Here is a 19,744-nt window from a genome sequence, read left to right as displayed (position 1 = left end):
TACACACACACACACACACACACACACACACACACCCTTGGTTTATTTAGCCACAAAGCATCCTGCCTCTTATCAGTTCTGTGTGTGTGTGTGCGCGCGCGCGCGCGCGTGCACACACACACACACACACACACCACCCCATTTGCTTTTGTGCTGTTCAGGGGATGAAGTAGAACGTATTTAGTGGCAGGGGCTTTCGGAAAGCTGCTGGCTGTTTCCATCTTCTTTCCCAACTCTGCTGGTGTACACTTTCTCTAGTAATTATAGTGTGTATCCCCCTGCCTGTAAGAAGCTGGGCTTGCCAATGTTTTAGCCAAAGGAAAAGAGAGGGCCTCAGAGAGAGAAGCAGCAGTAAGATCCCTTTCTGAGGGGGGGAGGTTGAGGCAGAGCCCAAGGAGGGGATGACAGGGAGAGACAAAGGCCCGTCAGAGGGGCAGAGAGGCTGTCCTGGGATAAGGAGCTCCACAACTTGCATGGGTACACACACACACACACACACACACACACACACACAGTTAAGTGACAAGGAGGGAACTGGGAAGGGAACCACTCACTTTGCCCCCTTCTCTGTCAAAGAGAATGTCTCTGTGATGGAAGGATGTGTTACCCCTACAGATGAAAGGGCCCTCAGGCCAAGGGCCGCGTTGCCCCCAAGGAGAGGGGCAGCCTAGTAAGCAAGCCCAGAAGTGAATTTCTGGAGCTACTAAGTCTTTCCCGGGACTCAGTTCAAACTCCCTGAAGATAGAGAGGCAGAGTATGAGAAGACAAAGAGGCCGTGAGAAAGGGACAGAGACCGCAGAGATGGTTATTAGAAAGGGTGCGGAGAGAGAGGGAGAGAGAGACATGGAGAAAGAGCCCAACCCTTTGGGGAGGGCAGCCACAGGGAGAGGGGAGGGCTGCAGGGGTCTGGAAGCTCCTCCAGACTCGGTGCTTTCTTTACAGGCAGCTGCCCAAAGCTGGGGCCGTCCCAGAAGCAACTGCCTCTCGAGTAGGCCCTTGGGGGTGCTAAATCAGGTCTGAGGCAGCTGGGGCAGGAACTGAAGTGTCAGGGAATGGCCAAGACTACCTTAGCACTTTTCCACGTCTCCCGCCAGTAACTTAATGGCTGGAATCTCCCAAAACAGAATTCCACTGCGGCGGTGGGGGGGGGGGGGGGAGGGGGTAGCGGGCGGTGGATTTGGGTCAGGCTCTCACACCTGGGCCCTGGAACCCTTCCTCGGCCTCTCTTCCCCCTGGCGGGTTTGGTCCCTCCTTTCCCCCTGTAGGGACGCGGAGAAGAAGTTGATCTGCCAGCCGCCCAAGAACTCTCCCTTTCACCTCCAATCCACATCTCCTCCCTGGAACCCCCAGCCTGAACCGACGGACGCTGCCCTCACTGATCTCCTCCCTCCCCCATCTTTCAGGAAAGAAAAGGAAAAAGGGGAAGCAAGCTCCTACCAGCCTAAGCAGCTTTAGAAAACTCCAGGGAACCTGGAAAATGCAAAGCCTCTCGCGCCTCTCTCTCGCACCAGTCCCTTTACCCCCTCGCCACCGCTCTCTCTCCCCACTGCGCACCCCCACCCCCATCCTCCCGTCCCGTCCAGCCCAGAACTCTCTGCCTTCCCCTCCCTTCTCCGCTGGGCCGGACATATGGAACCCATTTCGCTGGTGACATTGAAGAGCCGCCCGTGCGCCCGCCTTCCGCCATGGCGCCCCCGGCGCTCCCCGCGCCTCGCCGTGCCCCCTGTCACTCGCGGCTCCTCTCCCCTGGCAGCTCGGCCGGCTCTCGCGGCCCCGACCGGGCTCGGTGCCAGGCGCGCGCGGCCGCCCGCGGCCCCCACGCGGGCCCTCGCCGAGGGGGCGCTCCGGGCTCCTCCGGCCCCGGGGGGCCCTCCTCCCCGGCCGCGCCCCGAGAGCGCAGCCTCCGCGCGCGCCTCGCCGCCCCGCCGCCCCGAAGGCCGAACAAAGCCGGGGGCGGGGGCGGGGGCGGGGAGGGGGCGAGCGCTTCCGGACCTCTCCCCGCGCCGCCGGCCGCTCCGGGGGCCGCCGGGGTCTGCACCAGCGCGATGCGGCCGGCTGCGGCCGGGGCGCCCCAGGCGGGGCCGAGGGACCCGGGCCTGGCAGTCGGCTCCCGCGCGTCCGCTGCTCCCGGCCGCCCGCGGCCTGCGCCCTAGCGGGAGTCCGCCCAGGTAAGTGGGGGTGCGGAGCCCCGCGGCCCAGCGCGGGGAGTGTGGGGCGGGGGGAGGTCCGGCTAAGGGTGTGCGTGTGGGGCGGCCGAGACCCCAGCCCCTAGGTCTCTCTCCTGGGTCGGGAAAGAGGCTGGATCCGAATCGTGGCAGACAAAGATGTGAGCACCTTAAAGAGGCGGGTGGGTGGGTGCTGAGGGGGTAGAGGGATCCGGGTGTGCAGGGCAATGTGGAGGAATGTGGGGCTGTTCGCCGCCCCGCCGCGGGTGTGTGGACGGGAGCCGGGTTAGGGGATGGGGGGGGGGGGGGCTCTCCGGCTTAGGAAGGGAGTGTTGGAGGCTGGGGAGGGTTTTCCAGGGAAGCCGGAAGCTGTGGGTTGTGGAGGAAATGTGGGGGCATCTCCTAGAGTTGGGGGGACAGCTGGGCCCCGCTCCCACAGTCCAGCTGCCATCCTGGTGAGCCTTTTAGCACCTGGCGGGTTATTTGAAGCTGAAACTACAAGGGGTTGCGGTGAGGCCGGGTGTTAAACTGAGAAGGTAGGAGAGGGGGTGATTTATGGCTTCAGAGAAGCTATGTTTACTCCGGGACTGCTCTGGAAACCAAAAACCAAACAGAGCAGAGGCGGGAGGAGCCCCTCTCCTTGTAGTGGGAGACGATGCCAGGCTCACTGGCTGGGATTTATTTTCCCAGATGTGGGGAGCTGGTGGGACCCGTCCCTTTGCAGGCGCAGGATGCGGTGGGTCTGTGTGATGCAGAAGGAGAGTGTGCAAGCGTGCACACGTGGAGGTGTGTTTGTGTATTGTGTGAGAGCGTCCGCACACTGGGGCACACGTGCGCTTGGGCTGGGGTCTGTGGGGGTACAGCATCGCCTTGGGAGTGGGCACACAGGGAGCTGGGAGGGAGGCTCCGTGTTCTCTGGTCCTGGTACTCTGTGATGTGATAGCTCTTTCCGCGCTTTGCTGCCCCGTCCTCTCACCATGCTCCCCCCACCCCTGCCCCCTGCCCCCTGCCCCGTGCTTTCTTTCCTCCCACAGCCACATGCAGCACAGTCCACTTGGCCTGGTCCCTGGCCCCTCTGTGCCATCTGCCCACGCTGCCTGATCTTCCCTTTGAACCTTTAACTTTGCTATGGGAGACTAAGGAATTAGTGAGCATGGCTGCGTGGAGGGGGGGAGGGGAGGGGGAGAGAAGAAAAAGGCCTGGGGTGGTAGCCGAGATCATCGGTGCTTGGACACTGGGCCTTGGCAGGCTTGAGTTCCACCATTACTTCTCCAATTCTCCCGAAGTCTCTGCTTGGGAAGGGACAAGTGAGCACAAAGTGGAACAGAGGACGGGAGCCATGCAGGATGCTGGGGGTGGGGAGAGGAATATTTTGACCCCAGATAGTTATGTCCTCAGGCCAACTGGTGGCTCTTGCATATCTTTCTAGAAGCCTGGCTTTGCCTGGAAATTGTTTTGCATTAAATTTTCTCAGTCGCAGAATTATCTTTCCTCGCCTCCAGCTAAACTTGCATTTTTCCACCAGACACTTGGGCCCCGCACCAATGAAATCTGAGAGGAAGCGGCTGGGCCCTAAGTGGCCGTAATTTAATTGATTTTATCATAAATCATCAACTTGATGAAGAACCCGAGGTTTCAGTGAAGTAAATTGATATTAATGGGAGTTTCTTGAAATGCAAACTCCGCTGCATTGTTGGGGCATCTCGAACTGGGGAGGTGGATTTCATGTGTCCCAAGAGCAGAGAGCCTGGACCTGGAACCTGTGTTAGGGGGTTAGGGGCATTAGGGGGTCGGGAAAGCAAGCTGTGAGGGGTGCTGCCAGAGGGCCTGTTTCTGTGAGGGAGCGAGGCAAAGAATGGAACTTTCTTGGGGAGGGAGCAGAATCTGACTCTGAACCCTGCTGGTCATCTTGGGAATGCTGGTCTCCAACTGGTGGGGGGGGGGGGGGGGAGGGGGCAGTTAGGGAGGCCGGTAGGTGTGTGGGCAGAGTTGGGGGTCGGGTGAGAAAGCCAGGCTGGTACAATGGGTGCATTGACTCCTGGTTAAAAATTGCCAGGTCAAAGCCTTCCCCTTCTAATTATACAAATTAATTATTTACTGCTTAGGTTGCTGTCCAAAAATAGCACTTTTGATTTGATGATGAAGGTAGAAAACCACCCCCCCCTCCACGCACAACACACACACACACACACACACACACACAGAAAAGCAGTTAAAACCGTGCATGAGCCTCTGTGGGGGCAAGGACAACCAGGAGTGGGGTGGGGGCTGGGCAGTGGGGGTGTCCCATTTAAATCCCAAGAAGAAATATTCTGCTTTTGCCAGAGATGGTGCCCATTATTGTCTGAACTCAGTTTACTACTGCGCAATAATGGTCATTCGCTTTTACGTTAGCACACAGAGAACCACAAGCTGTCAGTCCAAAAAAGGACCTTAGAGATCATTTAAGCCCAATCCCTCCCCTCCACACATGTTCTCTAACTTTATAGAGGGGACACTGAGGCCCCAGGAGTTCACTGCTTCAGAGCACATAGCCAATCTGGAATGCCTAGAAGCCTAGCCTCCCAACTGCTACGCCTATGCCAAATTTTTAGACAAACCACTTCCTGGCTCTGAGCCTCAGTGTCCCTGTCTGTTACAGTAGCAGGGGTAGGACAGGACAGTGTCTGAGTTCTCCCTAGGTGTAACCTTGGGTAACTCTCTAGTGCTTGGGGTCCTGAGAGCATCTGGGTATAGAAGTTACCGCGCACGCTTATTTGCAATATACAGGGAGTTTGTGTTCACCCAGAGCAGTGGATAGTTACTCTGACTGGCTCTAGGAAATCTATTAGAATCTGGACCATTCTTCCTCTTGAAGGTGTCTTTATTCTCAGCAGAGAAGCCCAGGCTGAGAGCAATAGGAACAGAAGGCAGTGGAGAGGGGCTGGCTAGCTGGGTTGGACTGGGATTGGCATTTGGGGGTGAGGGGCTAAGGAAGAGGAGGGTTCCCCTCACAGAGCAAGGCGTTTTCCTTGACAGGCACCGGGCTGAGTCTGGAGCTGTTCAGACTTCAGCTTTTGAAATTCTTCCTACTCCAGCCCAAAGACTGAATTATGGTTTCAGAATTTAGATTCTGTAATGGTAGGCCACTGTCTGTCCCCCAGCCTCACTCTGACCCCAGGGCCTTTGAGCCCTCTCTTTTTGGGAGACGACACACACAGGGTGCCACAGCACTGTATCAGGTCTCCTCCCCGGGCAGCCAAGACAGGAGGCTTATGAGGTGGATGAGCCCCTGCCCTATTCTTTTTTTTTTTTTTAATGTTTTAAATGTTTTTATTTCTTTTTGAGACACAGAGAGACAGAGCATGAGCAGTGGAGGGGCAGAGAGAGAGGGAGACACGGAATCTGAAGCAGGCTCCAGGCCCTGAGCTGTCAGCACAGAGCCTGACACGCGGGGCTCGAACTCACGGACTGGACTGTGAGATCATGACCTGAGCTGAAGTGAGACGCTCAGTCGGATGCTCAACCGACTGAGCCACCCAGGCGCCCCACCCCCTGCCCTATTCTTGCTCTTGTCTTCATCTCTTTACCCAACTGGAAGTAGATAACATTCAAAAGAGGAGAGAGCTTCTCAGAAGTTGCAGAGTTGTGAGAGGGAGATTTCTTATAGGGTCAGGGACATGGGAGGCCAGCAGGGGACCAGAGGTTTCCAGACTGCCTTGGGAAGTGTGGCCAGGTACATGAGTTCTGATGGAGGAGTGAGAAGAGATGGGCAGAACTCTTTGGGGTTCTGGAAATCAGAAGCTCTGTTTTGAGAGGTGGGGGGCGGGGACTCAAAGGGCTGGCAGGTCCAGACTCTGGCCCTATCCTATTCTGACTCGGGGGGTGGGGGGGTGGGGGGTTATATTTGGAGGCAATTGGGAAGGCCTTCCGCTGATTGGTCATTAATCCGGTGAGTTATTGTCTGCTAAACAGAGGTCACAGGGAGAGAGACATCCGATCTGTCAGGAGAGACCTGCGCAGTCGCTGGCAGCAGGCTGGGCCCCTGTCCTCTCTTGCCTGCCTCTCCCTCCCTTCCCCAGCAGCCCACCTCCTCCCCAAGCTGTCCAAGATTCGCCCTTCTCCCTCTTGCCTTTTCCGGGCTGCCCACCTTTGTCTCGACACCCGCCAGCGTGGGGGGTTGCCAGGCCGGGACTGAGCTTCCAGATGCGGCGGGGACCCCGGATTCAGAACGGGTTCTTGAGCCCCCAGGGCGCCCGCCTGCCCCGGACTCCAGCCTCGGCCCCGCGGCACCTCCATCGGCTCCGTATGGTCAGCGCATCCAGGCGGCCTCCGTGGTCACCGAGACACTTTGCGAACCCACGTGGCTGCCCTCCCCCCTTTTTTTCCTGCTTCCCCCTCGCGCCCCTACACTTTCGGGGCAGAGAGAACACAGCTTGCCTTTTTCTTCTCTGACCGTACTCCGTCTTCTTTCGATCCCGGCTTCCGCTGAGCCGCTGAGCCGGGTCTACACTGGCCTCCGCGGAGGCACCGAATCTTCTCCTGCCCCGTTTCCCCTTTGTTTCCTCCCGCAAGGGCATCTTAGAGAGGTGGGGGTTGGGAATGAACAAACCAAGAGCCATCTTCATTAGCAATTTAATTTTACAACCGCCAGCTTTGAAATCTTTATTAATATTCAAGAAGAGATGGACATTCCGGTGCGTGTGTGTGTGTGTGTGAACTTCACACGAGTCCGCAGCGGCCACAAAGTTGGGGCAGTGAAGCTGGAAGAGTGTGGGACCCGGAGCCCAGACAGGACCAGAAAGAAACAGATCTCCAATCGCTCCGCACCCTTGCTCCCAGGTCCCCACTTCTCAGTGAGCCGGGGGATGGTTGAACTGGGGGCCAGATCCTTGGTCTCCCCAAAGCTGAAACCAGAAATCGATTTTAAAGGAGCCAGCCATTTTGTCCTTATTGAGAGGAGAATTTTCGTTTGCTCTTTAATGGGTTTTATTGGGAGGGGGGAGAGAAAGAGACATGATCCCTCTAAGGCCTGGGAGGGTGGGCGCCAGGAATGGCTTAAAGAGGTTTAAAGTGCTCCTTGTCCCCTGATATTGAGTAGGGATTAGGAATGGAGGAGGGGAGTGCTGTAGGGAGTGGAAGAGGAAACTATGCCCATGAAGGGGGCTCTTCTTTCTAATATTTACCTTTATTCTTAATTTCTGCCTTTGTTAGATTATCCTAAAATCTGTCCTAATCTTTTCTCGAGTTTTCCTTTTCAATTTCTCTCTCACACACGCACACGGTAAGTTGCCCAAGTTTCCCTTCTTGGGTTCAGGAAGAAACTGGTCACTCCTCTCTCTGGTCTGCCCCTAAATCACCACTGTGTTGTCAGGAGTGAGAAACTCCTCTCCCCTGTCTTTTTCTAGACTCCGGTCTTCGCTCACACCCCTCTGATGTCTCCTACTCCGAGTCCCCTGGCCCAGCTCCTCACTGCCCTGCCTTTGCCCACCCAGTGGAATGGGTGCCGGCCAGGCTGCCTCTTTACCATCAGCCTCCCATCTCCCAGCCCCGATCAGGGGCAACCGGCCCGCCAGAAATCTCCAAGAAAGGAAGGAAAAAGGCAAGAAAGAAACCAAACTGGGATCTAATTGCCTCCCAAGCATTTCAAATGGACTTTGTTCTCCAGGTTTAATAAGAAGCCCCCACTCCATCTCTTACCGCATTTGGGGGGGTGCGTGTCTTCTGAAAGTTTTCTCCAGGTTAGCTTTCTCCAGCCCCAGTCCTCTTTCTCGCCCCCCATCCCACCGTGCCCCAGCTCCTTGTGTCACCAGAAGGGACCACAGTGAGTTGAGGAGGCTCTGGGAGGGGAGGGGTCCGCTACTGTCTGGGGAAAGCATCGCAGCCCCAGTCTCACAGGCCCGCCTTGGGCTGGGTGCCCTCTAGGCTCTCTTTTATTCCTCGAAGCAAAGCTGTGCAGCCCCATAGCCACCAGGCTCTCCTCTTCTCTCAGTTTTGCAATGACCTTCTCTAGCCAGTGGTAGCAACAGCTAGGAGAGCTGGAGGGTCTGAGGTCCATTTTCGACTTTTAATTTGGGGGAGTCAGAGAAAAGACCCAAAGGTGCTGGTTCCCTTAAGCCTCTGGAAGCCTCCCTGGGCTGAGTCCCCAACCCACTAGGCCCAAAGCTACATAGGTACCAACACTGTAGGCCCCTGACCAGGGTCTAGAAATCTCAGGACAGGCTCTGTGCAGCCACGTACACAGGCAGCCCTAATGGCTCTCTTTGAGGGTCCTGGCTTGAGCCGCAACATCGGCTCTGGCTTGAGCATTTTCTTTTCTTGGTACTACTGATAAACAGAAAAATGGCCCCCACCCTTCATCCTCATGCACATCCCCCCCCCCTTCCTTCGGCCACCAGCTCTCTAGGCAGGTGGTAGTAGGGTCCTTGGGGCATCACAGTGGGAGGTTCTGCATGTGGTTCCTGTTGCTGGAGGGCAGGGAGGCCATGGGTCCCACCCACCCCGTTCAGCAAGGCCCCCCAAAACTGGCTGCTCCAGCCCATGAAAACTGACTTAGCAGGCCCCGAAGAGGTAGGAGCTGGAGGAGACCCTGGGAGAATAGGACCCTTTCTCAGCCCAAAGCAGAGCTTGTGAGTGGGGAGCAATAGGGTGTGAGGGGACCTTTGCCAGACACAGCCACCCTCTCCCGGAGGGGGACAATAGCTGGAGCCATCTCTCACCTTTGTTCTCCCAGTCCCATCTCCTCTGGTGCGTCCAGATGGGAGAAGGCAAAAGCCAAGCATTCTAACCAGGAGGCCACAGGGTAGTGGCTGGCTCTGTCTACTCCAAGTTAAAGAGAACAAGTTTTCCAAGCTGCCTTTGTAGAAAAGAGAGACTCTCTGCGTTCTGTGTCATCCCCTAAGTCCCGACTCAGCAGTTAGGCAGAGTTGCAAACACTCCTGCTTTGGGAAACGTCCTGGTCTTCTTTTTTGTCTCTTTCCTCCAGCGGGAATGGCTCTCCCCACCCCCGCCCCAAATCTGCAGACACCTACATTCTTGGCTCTTGTCTCCCTCCTACAGGCCTCCTTGCCTTTTCCTGCCCTTCTCAAACACACCCTAAGAAAAGTTTAGCTTTTGTAGTCTTCCTCATTTGTGCCAAGAGTCATAAATCTTGCAGAGCTAAGAGAAACAAACAGGTTTGTTCGGAACAATACTAATAACCGCCTTTCTCTTCTGCCAGCGAATTTAAGATGAAGCCATTTTGGTAGCTCTTCTCACCTTCTCAGAAGTACAAATGTCCTTATCACCTCTTAGCCCCTTCTGCCTATCCCGAGGTGAGAATCTTAACAGAAACTTCTCTGTTAAGTTCTTACAGCCTCTCTATTGCCAGCCGTGTCTGGAGCTCGAGCTAAACAGAGTCCCCCTTTTGTCACCCTCTCCTCAACCCCCCCTCCTGCTGCAAGATGGTCTGGATTTTTAAAATAATCACTCACCGCTTGTTGTCTGTTCTCAAAAAAGGGGGGGTGTTTTTTAAAAAACGTCTGGCTGTCCCCCCTACCGGTTGGAAACTGGGCCTGGAGACTTGCAGGGGGAGAAGAGGAGTAGGGAGGGTGTGGGGGAAGAGAAGAGACAGACTGGGAGACTCAGAGTGTGGTTGGGGGGGAAGCCAGGGTGAGAGGGCGGGAGACCCAGCCACCAGTCCCAGAGGAGTGAAACTACTTAAAAAAAAAAAAAAAAAAAAAGCCTTGGTGTTGCCATTGCCAATGAATGCAGAGAGGCACCCAGCACCCCCACCCCCAGACACCTTGGGTGCCTTTGACTAGGCCTCCCCACCTACTTCTCAGTTAGCATAATGGCTTATTAGTGGGGTGCGGGGCGGGAGGGCGGGGGGAGCTGAACTCCACCAGCTTTCCCTTGCCCGTGCTCTCCTCTTCCTCCCCCGCCAAAATCTCAATTTAAAAATTTACCTGTTCTTTAAACAAACAAACAAACAAACAAACAAACATCTCTGCCTTCTTTCCTTTCTCACTTTTTTTTTTCCGGGGGGGGGGCGTTAAAAAATTTCCCCCGCCCCCATCACCACCACCACCTTCCCTCCTTATCTGGCATCTAAGCTTACTAAAGGGGGAGTGGTGGGGGTGTGTGTGAGCTTGTGTGTGTGTGTGTGTGTGAGTGTGTGTGTGAGTGTGTGTGTGTGTGTGTGTGGTTTTTTTTTTTTTTCCCTGTGCAAAAGCAGAGGCCATTGTTACGGAGAGTAGGGCGTACCAGTCTTGTAGGGCAACCACACTGTGGCGGCTTGGCCAAGCCGGAGCCCGGAGCTGGATTCTCAGCGAGCTGAGCCGCTCCAGCACCTTTCGGTCTTCTTCTATTTTTTTCCCCCGCTCCCCCACCCCCCTCCCTCCTGCGCACCCCCGCTCCTAAGCCGAGTGAATTGAAGCGGACGCCGCGCGGCTCCACCGGCCGCTCTGCCCCTCGGGCTCCCCAGCCGGGGTGGCTACTGGGGGGGGGGGGCGACGCAGCTTTAAACAGTGGTCTTTTTTTCCTTTGCCTTCAAGGAGGGGAGATTTCTCGCCTGCCGCTCGCGCTGGGGCTCGATGTGAATATATATTATGTCTGCCTGTTCTCCCCTCGTCGGTGGCTAAGGTAAGCTGGACTGAAATAGGCTATCAGTTTGTGAATGGCGGAGAGTATGTCTCAATGATTTATGGCCCATATGACTCCAATCTCGGTTCAAGAAGAGTTCACAAGCTTTAAGCTTCCTTCCACGCAGCGACTCTCCTCTCCTCTCCTCTCTCTCTCTCTCTCCCTCTCTCTCTCTCCCTCCCCCTCCCTCCCTCCCTCCCTCTCTCTCTCTCTCTCTCTCCCTCTCTCCCTCTCCCTTCTTGCTTCTCTCCTTTTCTCCTCTTTTTTCTTTCAGCAGCCAGAGCCAGAGCTGAATTTCCCCCCGGCTGCTAAGAAGAGCCTAAGCTTTCTCTCCTTTCCTTTCTTGTTCTTTTATTTTTCTTCCTTCCACTAATTTTTTTTTTTTTTTTAAGTCCTGGAAGGTGGCCTATCCCCTCTCTCCGGGCTTCCCCAGCTATTGTTACTGTCCTCGGCTCTTTTCAGGGGTGTGCCTGGACAGGTGGGGTTCTTGGGGTGGTTCACCGCCCTCCTCCAACGAGACCCTGGGGGGAAGCCGGGAGCCACCGTCTCCCTCCCTCCCTCTCTCCCGAGAAGCCATATGGAGCCTGGATTTTTCCAACATGGAGGCAAGGGAAATAGACATGTTTGGCTTGGTAGAGCTGCTCCCCACCCCCTCTTCTCCTGGATCCCCAGATCTCAGATCCCCTCAGCACCTTCACCTCTTCTCACTGTCCCACCAGCCAGGCCTCTGCGCCCTCCGGTCGATCCGGGCCTGGCAAAGTCCCAGAGCGGAGTTGCTAAGGCGCCTCTTAATTCGGTTACCTCCAGCGCCCAAACTTGCTGCCCTCCGCCCGGTGTGCTTGGAACCTGCCGCCGCTAGCCGTTGAGGCGTCCTGAACGCTTTCTCTTCGCCTCCTTGGGCCAGCATAGCTAGTCACCAGCCACCGCGGCAGCAGTGGCCGAGACAGCCCGGAGGCGGCAGCCAGGGGCTAGCTCCGTCCACAAACCTCCCGGCCCTTTCTCGCCGCCAGCGGAGTCTCCATTCTTTCCTGTTACGTCTCTGGCTTCTCCGCTTCCCACACTCGCCTGGCCTCTGTCCTGCGATGGTTTGCAGGTTTATTGCAGGGGGAACGACAGGAATTTCAGCCCCAGGCGTCTAGTCAGATTATTGCTTTATCATCATCATCACCATCATCATCATCATCATCATTACTGCTGTAACAATCATTTAGACTAAATAAAGCCAGGGCCCAGCCAGCCAACCCCTTCCAACGTTTTTATTTCATTCTCTTCTCTATTAATAACAAACTCAACTGATGCCTGTTAATTAATTCCCCCTTCATCCAGGGCTGCTCTGAAGCTAATTTTGGTTAAATCATCGGAGGCTAATGGTAATAATAATAAAGGGATTGGGTCAGCCTGGTCAATTGAACTCCAGTTCTCCTCCCTGGAAGGACCTGCTGTTTGCAGACCCATGTGTATTTCCCAGAAACAAATTCTTCCCAGAAACCAATTGGAACTCAGGGCTCCCCGGCTCCCTTTTGAATGTGTATCTGTGCCATTAAGAAGGGGATTTATGTGTGGGAGGGACTTCTTCACCTGCACTCCTTTTATTTTATTTGCCTGTTTTTAGTTTTCTTTGGGGTTGAACAGCTGGGCTGAATGAGATTTAAGTAGTCTAAACTCACATGTCAGAAGAGAGGGTCACTCTGGAGGTTTTATGAAATGTGATGATGAGAAATTGGGGAAGACAGGGAGGAAAAAAATGCAGTCAGAACTTTTAGAAGAAATATACAAAATCCTATGACAGCACGGACCTTTATTTTTTTTCTGCACAGTTTTAAGCGTCTGCATTAAAATAATGATTTTTTTTTTTTTGCCTGAGAAAACTTCAGTAAACAAGGTACCCTGTTTCCAACCCAGAGAATAATATTATTCTAATTGCTCTGTGGACTTTTTTTTCCTTTGGGAGAAGATGTCCTCAGTTAGGAAGTACTTTTGCGTCTCTTGGTAGTAAAGTCCAGCTTTTGGTAGTAAAGTCTTCTTTTGGGGAAATCAAAGGACACAGACTGTCAAGGAAAGGGTGGGAAAAAATTCGGTCTGATGAAGAAAATGGAGCGGGGAGAGACCTGGGCCAAATGGTCACTGCACCAATCCGTCTGGCCAGGGAAATAGAAACAATCCTGCTCCATTTGGGGGCCCCATGGGGGCCGCTGGCTGCTAGCTGCTGGGTCCCAGACTTGGCTGAGCAAAGACTCACACTGGAGGTGGTGGTTCCTCCAGGGGCCAGGGAGGAGGCTCGGTTCTGCTGGCTCTGGAGGTTAAAAATGTTCAGGAAGTTTCTAGGTCAGGCTGTTGTTGTCTTCTTCGTGAGGTGGGTAGGGAAAGAGAGGATCCCTCACAGGAGAAGGTTCCCTGCTCAACTTGCTTCTCCTTCCTGTCTCTTTTGGAGATCTTTGGGGTTTTTTTTCTCCAGGCTAGACTCTGCTTGGGTGACAGACCTAGATGGACCTGGAGGGAGGCAAAGAGCAGGCAGGAGGCCTCTCAGCTCACAGGAGGGTGTTGACGATGTTTTTATTTTGGAGTCTCCTAGTCCCCCCCCCCCTCCTTGAGCCACCCTATCCCAGAGTTAGTAGGGGGAGATAGGGAGAGGGAGGAGGAGAGGTCAGGGACTAGCCTGCAGGCAGGAAAGAAGCAATGGCCTTCCAGTAGTAAGATTGTATACCTAGGCAGTCCCCGAAGGAGTAGAATCCTTATTTTTGAAGTGGAAAAAAATTTTTTTTTTTTAATTAAAGCACTGAAATAAGAAAAATCCATTTCAGGTCAGGAAAGTGGCCTCAGCATCTGCTTTGAAGATGTTGGGGTTGGGGAGAAGAAAAAACCCTATTGATGTCAGTTCCCTTTTCAGCTCCTAAGATGGATTCGAGCCCCGGTCCTCTTCTCCCCCTTGTGTCTCTTCTCTCTCACCCCACAGGTCAGCAGCTCCCAACGGACTCGGGAGGAGGGGGGCAGAAAGGGGAGGGGGGGGTCCGGCGCCTCACGTGACCCCCGCGGGTGCCAATGTCCGGTCGTGAGGGTATCAGGCTCTTGCAAGTTGCCACCCACTGCCCGGGCCTCGCCCAGCGATGCAGAAAGCCACCTACTACGACAACGCCGCGGCAGCACTCTTCGGAGGCTACTCCTCGTACCCTGGCAGCAATGGCTTCGGCTACGAAGGTCCCCCCCAACCCCCCTTTCAGGCCGCCACGCACCTGGAGGGCGACTACCAGCGCTCGGCGTGCTCCTTGCAGTCCCTGGGCAACGCCGCCCCGCATGCCAAGAGCAAGGAGCTCAACGGCAGCTGCATGAGGCCCGGCCTGGCCCCCGAGCCCCTGCCCGCCCCGCCCGGCTCACCCCCGCCCAGCGCCGCACCTACCAGTACCACTAGCAACAGCAATAATGGGGGCGGGCCCAGCAAAACCGGCACCCCCAAGTGCGTTCCTGGCTCCAACTCCACCCTCACCAAACAGATATTCCCCTGGATGAAAGAGTCAAGGCAAACGTCCAAGCTGAAAAACAGCTCCCCGGGCACAGGTACCAGCTCTCTGCCTTCCTCGTCGTCAGCTTTTGTCCAGGCCAGGAATGTCACTGTTATTCTAGCACCCAGCCCCTAGGCGCCCAGGCGGCGGCCGGGGAACAATATCAGGTGGCGGCCCTGCAGCGGCGCTTTTCCCGTAGCCCCCACCACCTGATGACCCCTGACCCCGCCAACACCCTCTCCCTCCAGCCACCCTTCACCTGAGCTGCCGAGAGCTCCAGAAGGCCAGGCGCTCGGACTCAGCCCTTTGCAAGGCCGCAGAGCCACGAGACGCTGCCAGTAGACGCAGAGTCGTCAACGATTGATTATTATTAAGTATGATTACTGTGGGTATTAATCACAATCGCTCGGGCCGCCCGGGGTCCCGGCCTCCAGGCAAGGCAGCCTCTTGGAGCCACACTTCCGCGCCCTGCCCCCGAATGTTCAGATTCCCCCAGGGGTTCTCCTCGGCCGCCCACCTAGTCCACAGGACCCCGGCAGGAAGTTTGTGTGTGTGTGTTGGGGGGGGGGGGTGTCTTCCCAGAACCTGGAGTTGGTGATGGGGGAAGAAAGCGCGCGCGCGAAAACCCAGCTCTAAATAAATGGCCATGCGGCTCTGTCTGCGTGACATGATCAAATTTTCATAAGCTGGGGCAGCAAGAGGAGAACAGGTCTCTTAATAAATGCCACTATTATAGAGTGTCCGCTAATGCGACGGGCGTTGGGGGGGGGTGGTGAGGAGGAGGCGGGGACGAGAAGGGGAGGGCGGCGGGGGCTCCGAGTCCAGGCCTGGATTTATTAAGAAACCATGCATTCAATTTCGGCGTGTTCAGTAATTATCTTTTATTTCATTTTGTCCCCTTCCCACCCCTCCCCCTCGGATCCAGCGGAGGGCTGCGGCGGCGGCGGAGGCGGCGGCAGTGGTGGCGGCGGGGGCGGCGGCGGCGGCGGGGGAGGGGACAAGAGCCCCCCGGGGTCGGCGGCGTCCAAGCGCGCGCGGACGGCGTACACGAGCGCGCAGCTGGTGGAGCTGGAGAAGGAGTTCCACTTCAACCGCTACCTGTGCCGGCCGCGCCGCGTGGAGATGGCCAACCTCCTGAACCTCAGCGAGCGGCAGATCAAGATCTGGTTCCAGAACCGGCGCATGAAGTACAAGAAGGACCAGAAGGCCAAGGGCCTGGCCTCGTCGTCCGGGGGCCCCTCCCCTGCCGGCAGCCCCCCGCAACCCATGCAGTCCACGGCCGGCTTCATGAACGCCTTACACTCCATGACCCCCAGCTACGAGAGCCCGTCCCCGCCCGCCTTCGGCAAAGCCCACCAGAATGCCTACGCGCTGCCCTCCAACTACCAGCCCCCTCTCAAAGGCTGCGGCGCCCCGCAGAAGTACCCCCCGACTCCGGCGGCCGATTACGAGCCCCACGTCCTCCAAGCCAACGGGGGCGCCTATGGGACGCCCACCATGCAGGGCAGCCCCGTGTACGTGGGCGGGGGCGGCTACGCGGATCCGCTGCCGCCCCCTGCCGGCCCCTCCCTCTACGGCCTCAACCACCTTTCCCACCACCCCTCGGGGAACCTGGACTACAATGGGGCGCCCCCTATGGCCCCCAACCAGCACCACGGACCCTGCGATCCCCACCCTACCTACACAGACCTCTCCTCTCACCATGCGCCTCCTCCTCAGGGTAGAATCCAAGAAGCGCCCAAATTAACACACCTGTGATCGGAGAGGGGCCGGGGGGGCCGGGGCGGCGGAGGGGCGAGGTCTTGGGGTGGCTGAGAGCTACGAGGGGCGCAGGCCGTGCGCTCTGAGGGGGCAGCCTGGAAGTCTGAAATAGGGAGGCAAGGAGGCGAGAGCCACACTTGCTGCTGGGAAGACCGGGGCTGGAGCCCCTTCCCCTCCCCCTGGCCTGAGAAGTTGCTTTGTAAGGTCCTCCGGGCCTTGTTCGGTCCGCCTGCCAACCCACTGGAGAGAAATCCACAGCCGACTGTGGAGATGATCCCCTCAACCCTAGGCCTCCAGCAATACCCAGTTAGGAGATAGGGAAACAAGGCAGAGAAGCACATTTTAAAAAGCAGACAAGATGGCTAGGCCATCACCAACCAACCAACCAACTAACTTACCTTCCATCTCTGTGAGTAATTCCTCCAAATCTTGATTTTTTTTTTCCTTGCAGTTCTCCTTTAAAAAACAAACAAAAAAAGAGAGCCCATTTCAAAACCAAGGGCCCAAAGCACGCTCCCCTCCCACTTTCCTGAAGCCTCAAGTTTCCTCCCACCCATGTGAGGTTTCTGGGGGCGCTCCCTCCATTTTTAGCCCCATAGTTTCTGCTTTAGGACACTAATGTCTACACCCCGCCCCCCTCTATTACAGTTTTCAGAGGGCTCAGGGATGGCGAGAGATCCTGAAAGTCAGAGCTGTCTATATTATAAATATATATATTTTTTCTTTTATGGAACGCTGGGAGGTCAGAGCAGGCAAGGTGTCAGGACTGAAGCTTTGCCCATTCTGCTGTCTCCCATCTCAGCTCCAGGACCATCCCCCTCTCTCCACAGAAAGCAATCGGGCGACACGAGGTTCTACACTTTTCTTTTCTTCTGTTGCTCTCTTGACTTAACGTGAAAACAGGGTATATTTTAACAAACTGTCTGTCCCAGGCAGGGGCTGCAGCTGGGCCTGTGCGCCTCGCTCAACCCCCTGTCAGGACACTTTTGTTGCACTTAGAGTTTACATTTTAATGGATATAAAAACAACTGTGAGAGATGCTTGGGTCTGCAGGAGTCCGGCATCGCTCAAAAAGTGTGTGTTCTAGTGAACATTTTCATATATATTTATTGGTTATAGCCTGTTAAAATATTTTCTTTTTTGTATTATTTATCCCCCCCCTACATTATGTATTTATATGAGGGAAAAAAATGACAAATTGTACTTTTTTAGTATTTACTTGTTATAAAGGCCGTTGTGTTTCCTGTCATGTAAAACCAGCTATTTTAGTTATTATTGTACTCTAGAAAAGAGCTGTAGATTTATGTTAAACGCGTACTTATGAGCAATTGTAATTAGTTCTAAAAGGCATGAACTCAGCTCCTATTGTCATTGTATAGTCCTGAATTCGTAGAGTTAGAGTTAATTCCCTCTCGAAACTTTCTTTGTTCTTCCGTAGTTACTTTTTTCCTCACTTAAAAGGGTTGTCTGTCAAACAATTCTTGAATAAACTTTCTGTTATCAATTTTATCTTGTCCTGGTGGTCCGATTTACATAGCAGGGGGAGGCTGCTGACTGCCAAACTTCCCCCAAGGAAAGAAGGACATCGAGGACCCTATCTTGGCCTCTCCGTTTTTCTCATTGACCTTTTGTCCTCTCGCGCCTTTGGCCACAACTTCCTGGCCACACCTTCAACAACAACAACAACAACAACAACAACAACAACAACAACATCTGGCCGTTTACTGCTTCTTCCAAGGAACCTAAACTTCACAGTTCTCTTCCGGAGCTACAAAGAAGTCGTCACGTGACCCGAAGCCCAACCACCATTGGGTCTAAAATGAAAACAAAGGAAAATGATTAAAAAAAAAAAAATCTGAGGCCTAGACTTCTCAGGTCAAACCTTAAAACTAAAGTGAAATTAAATCACTAAATAAAACTCGGGGCGGAGGGAGAGGAGGCGCTTTAGATTTTCCCTGCCAAGGAAAGGGGAGAGGGAGGAGGGAGGGCGAGGCGGTGGGATCCAAGCGTAAATAAAATGGTCCCCAGGCAAATGTGCAGCTCCGTTTCCACGATCCTTGGGAAAACTTCATTTCTTAGTCGTGGTTCCATAAAAGTTTTATCACATCGGAGCGAGGATAGAGAGGGTCTGTCAAAGATGAAATGTCACCGCCGCGTCGCTGGAGCCGATAAGAGCGAAGAGACAGGGCGGCTGAAATATGGAGCTAATTCGTTGAAAGAGAAGCGATGGCTGCTTGCTGAAGAGATGCATAATTCTAATTGTAAGCGATGCGCCCGCATTGCTTAATTAGGAGCATATATTTGGTGGTAGTGGGGTGGGGGGGGGGCAGTGTCAGTGAGAATCGTTCCAGGCCCTCAGCCTTAAAGCGAGGGCTGATTTTCATTTTTATGTTGCATCCTGGCAGTCCAAGGTTAGTAATTACAGTCTTTATGCAACAATAAATAACAATAAAAAAGCAACCTGAATTCTACCCCCCCCTCACCAAGTAGGGTTTTAACTGGACTCGGCTCATCCAAGCAGCAAGCAATTTAGCATCGGGTCAGGCTATAATTTAAAGGCATAAGAGCGTGCAAAGTTTGATTGGGATCAAATAACGCTCAAGGGTTTTTCTTTCTTTCTGTCTTTCTCTCTTCCTCTTCCCTGAATAACATTTTCTGAATGATGTAACTAGATGGAGCGCCATGTTTGGCTCTGGGGGTGGAGTGGATTGATTATTTATCTAGCACGGGAGAGGCAGGCCAAGAGAAGGAATTGAGCTTGAGTTTGAAAAACAGAGCTTTGGCCTGAAGCTGGAATTGCAAACGAAAAATAGGGGCCCACTTGGCTTTGGTGTCCTCCGCCCTTCTTTCTGCGGGCTTCCAGCCTCTAGCTAAGCAGCCAAAGTCGTGGGGGAAAAATATCTGTGCTGTAAGATTCACAGCATAACAGGAGGCGGGGAAGCGGTGTCTCTGGGAAGGAGGGCTCTCTTGGCCCCTTTTAACACCCAACTTTTCTGCTGTTCTCTAATCTGGCCATAAAATCTGTCAGCAGGGTTAAAGAGAGCCGTATTTCCTGCAGGGACAGTCTCGGCCTGAGCTGATGCGGAGAGAAGCGCTCTACCCTGCAGCCAGCTGGAGAGGCTGCGGAAAAACTTCCAGGGTTTCTCAAGGGGGTGAATGGAGGGAGCACCCTCTTTCAGGCCTCCCTGCACAACTTCCAGACAACTACTCTTCGGATTCTTCTGTGCCCACCTCCCCTCCCCCGCCCCATCCGCACCCCCCCCCCCCAAATGGCGAAAAGTGCCTTCTTTGGAGTGGAGTTGGACACAACGGTCTCTGGCCAGTTTGCCCAGTTCAGAGCAGCTCCTTCTGTTCTGAGCCCTCCGCAGCGGTCCACCTCCCGTCCCTGCAGCCCCCACCTACAAATCCCCTTTCTCTCTCCTGGCTCTCCTCTGGCCTTCTCGGTCCTTTTTAAATACTCACCGCCACCCACGCGGATGAATACTCACCGCCACCCACGCGGCTGTTACATTGACAGAAAGTTTCTAGTTCCAGCTCCCGGCTGAGTTGCCATTTCTCTGCTAACCAGCCTTCTCCTCCTTGCTGGGCAGCCGAGAGGAGGAGGGGGAGGGGAGGCCAGAGCCGTGGGAGTTCTCCACACAAACTTTCCACCCAACTCAGCGTCCTTCCCTCTGTCCCCATTGCCCATCTGTTCCCCTGCTCTCCCAGAATCACCTTTCT

The 19,744-nt window shown here is 54.8% G+C and overlaps 2 protein-coding genes and 1 long non-coding RNA gene across 6 annotated transcripts in view; 2 read left to right on the top strand and 1 right to left on the bottom strand.

Moving 5' to 3' along the window:
• HOXB4 (homeobox B4) overlaps positions 1–12,013 on the top strand; it is a 24,620-nt gene extending 12,607 nt beyond the window's left edge. The window contains exon 5 of the mRNA XM_047845475.1: positions 10,679–12,013. The gene's annotated coding sequence lies outside the window, so the exon portion shown is untranslated. The remainder of the gene's footprint in view (positions 1–10,678) is intronic.
• The window catches only part of HOXB3 (homeobox B3), a 25,413-nt gene extending 7,880 nt beyond the window's left edge, over positions 1–17,533 (top strand). For 2 of the 4 annotated variants that reach the window (XM_047845468.1, XM_047845469.1), the window contains exons 2-4: positions 10,679–10,766; positions 13,720–14,318; positions 15,189–17,533. In XM_047845468.1, the coding sequence (XP_047701424.1) occupies positions 13,871–14,318; positions 15,189–16,021 (1,281 nt within the window). In that variant the 5' untranslated portion in view covers positions 10,679–10,766; positions 13,720–13,870 and the 3' untranslated portion in view covers positions 16,022–17,533. The remainder of the gene's footprint in view (positions 1–10,678; positions 10,767–13,719; positions 14,319–15,188) is intronic. The other 2 variants (XM_047845470.1, XM_047845467.1) reach the window with 1 other exon arrangement.
• On the bottom strand, positions 15,304–19,744 carry LOC125158432 (uncharacterized). Its single transcript, XR_007149405.1, has 4 exons — positions 19,513–19,744; positions 16,423–16,480; positions 16,016–16,127; positions 15,304–15,426 (listed from the first exon to the last, which is right to left on the bottom strand). It is a non-coding gene; the product is annotated as an uncharacterized LOC125158432 (long non-coding RNA).

Source organism: Prionailurus viverrinus, unplaced genomic scaffold (assembly GCF_022837055.1).
Source record: "Prionailurus viverrinus isolate Anna unplaced genomic scaffold, UM_Priviv_1.0 scaffold_35, whole genome shotgun sequence".
Taxonomy (NCBI): Eukaryota; Metazoa; Chordata; class Mammalia; order Carnivora; family Felidae; genus Prionailurus; species Prionailurus viverrinus.
This window is presented reverse-complemented; position numbering and strand designations above follow the sequence as displayed.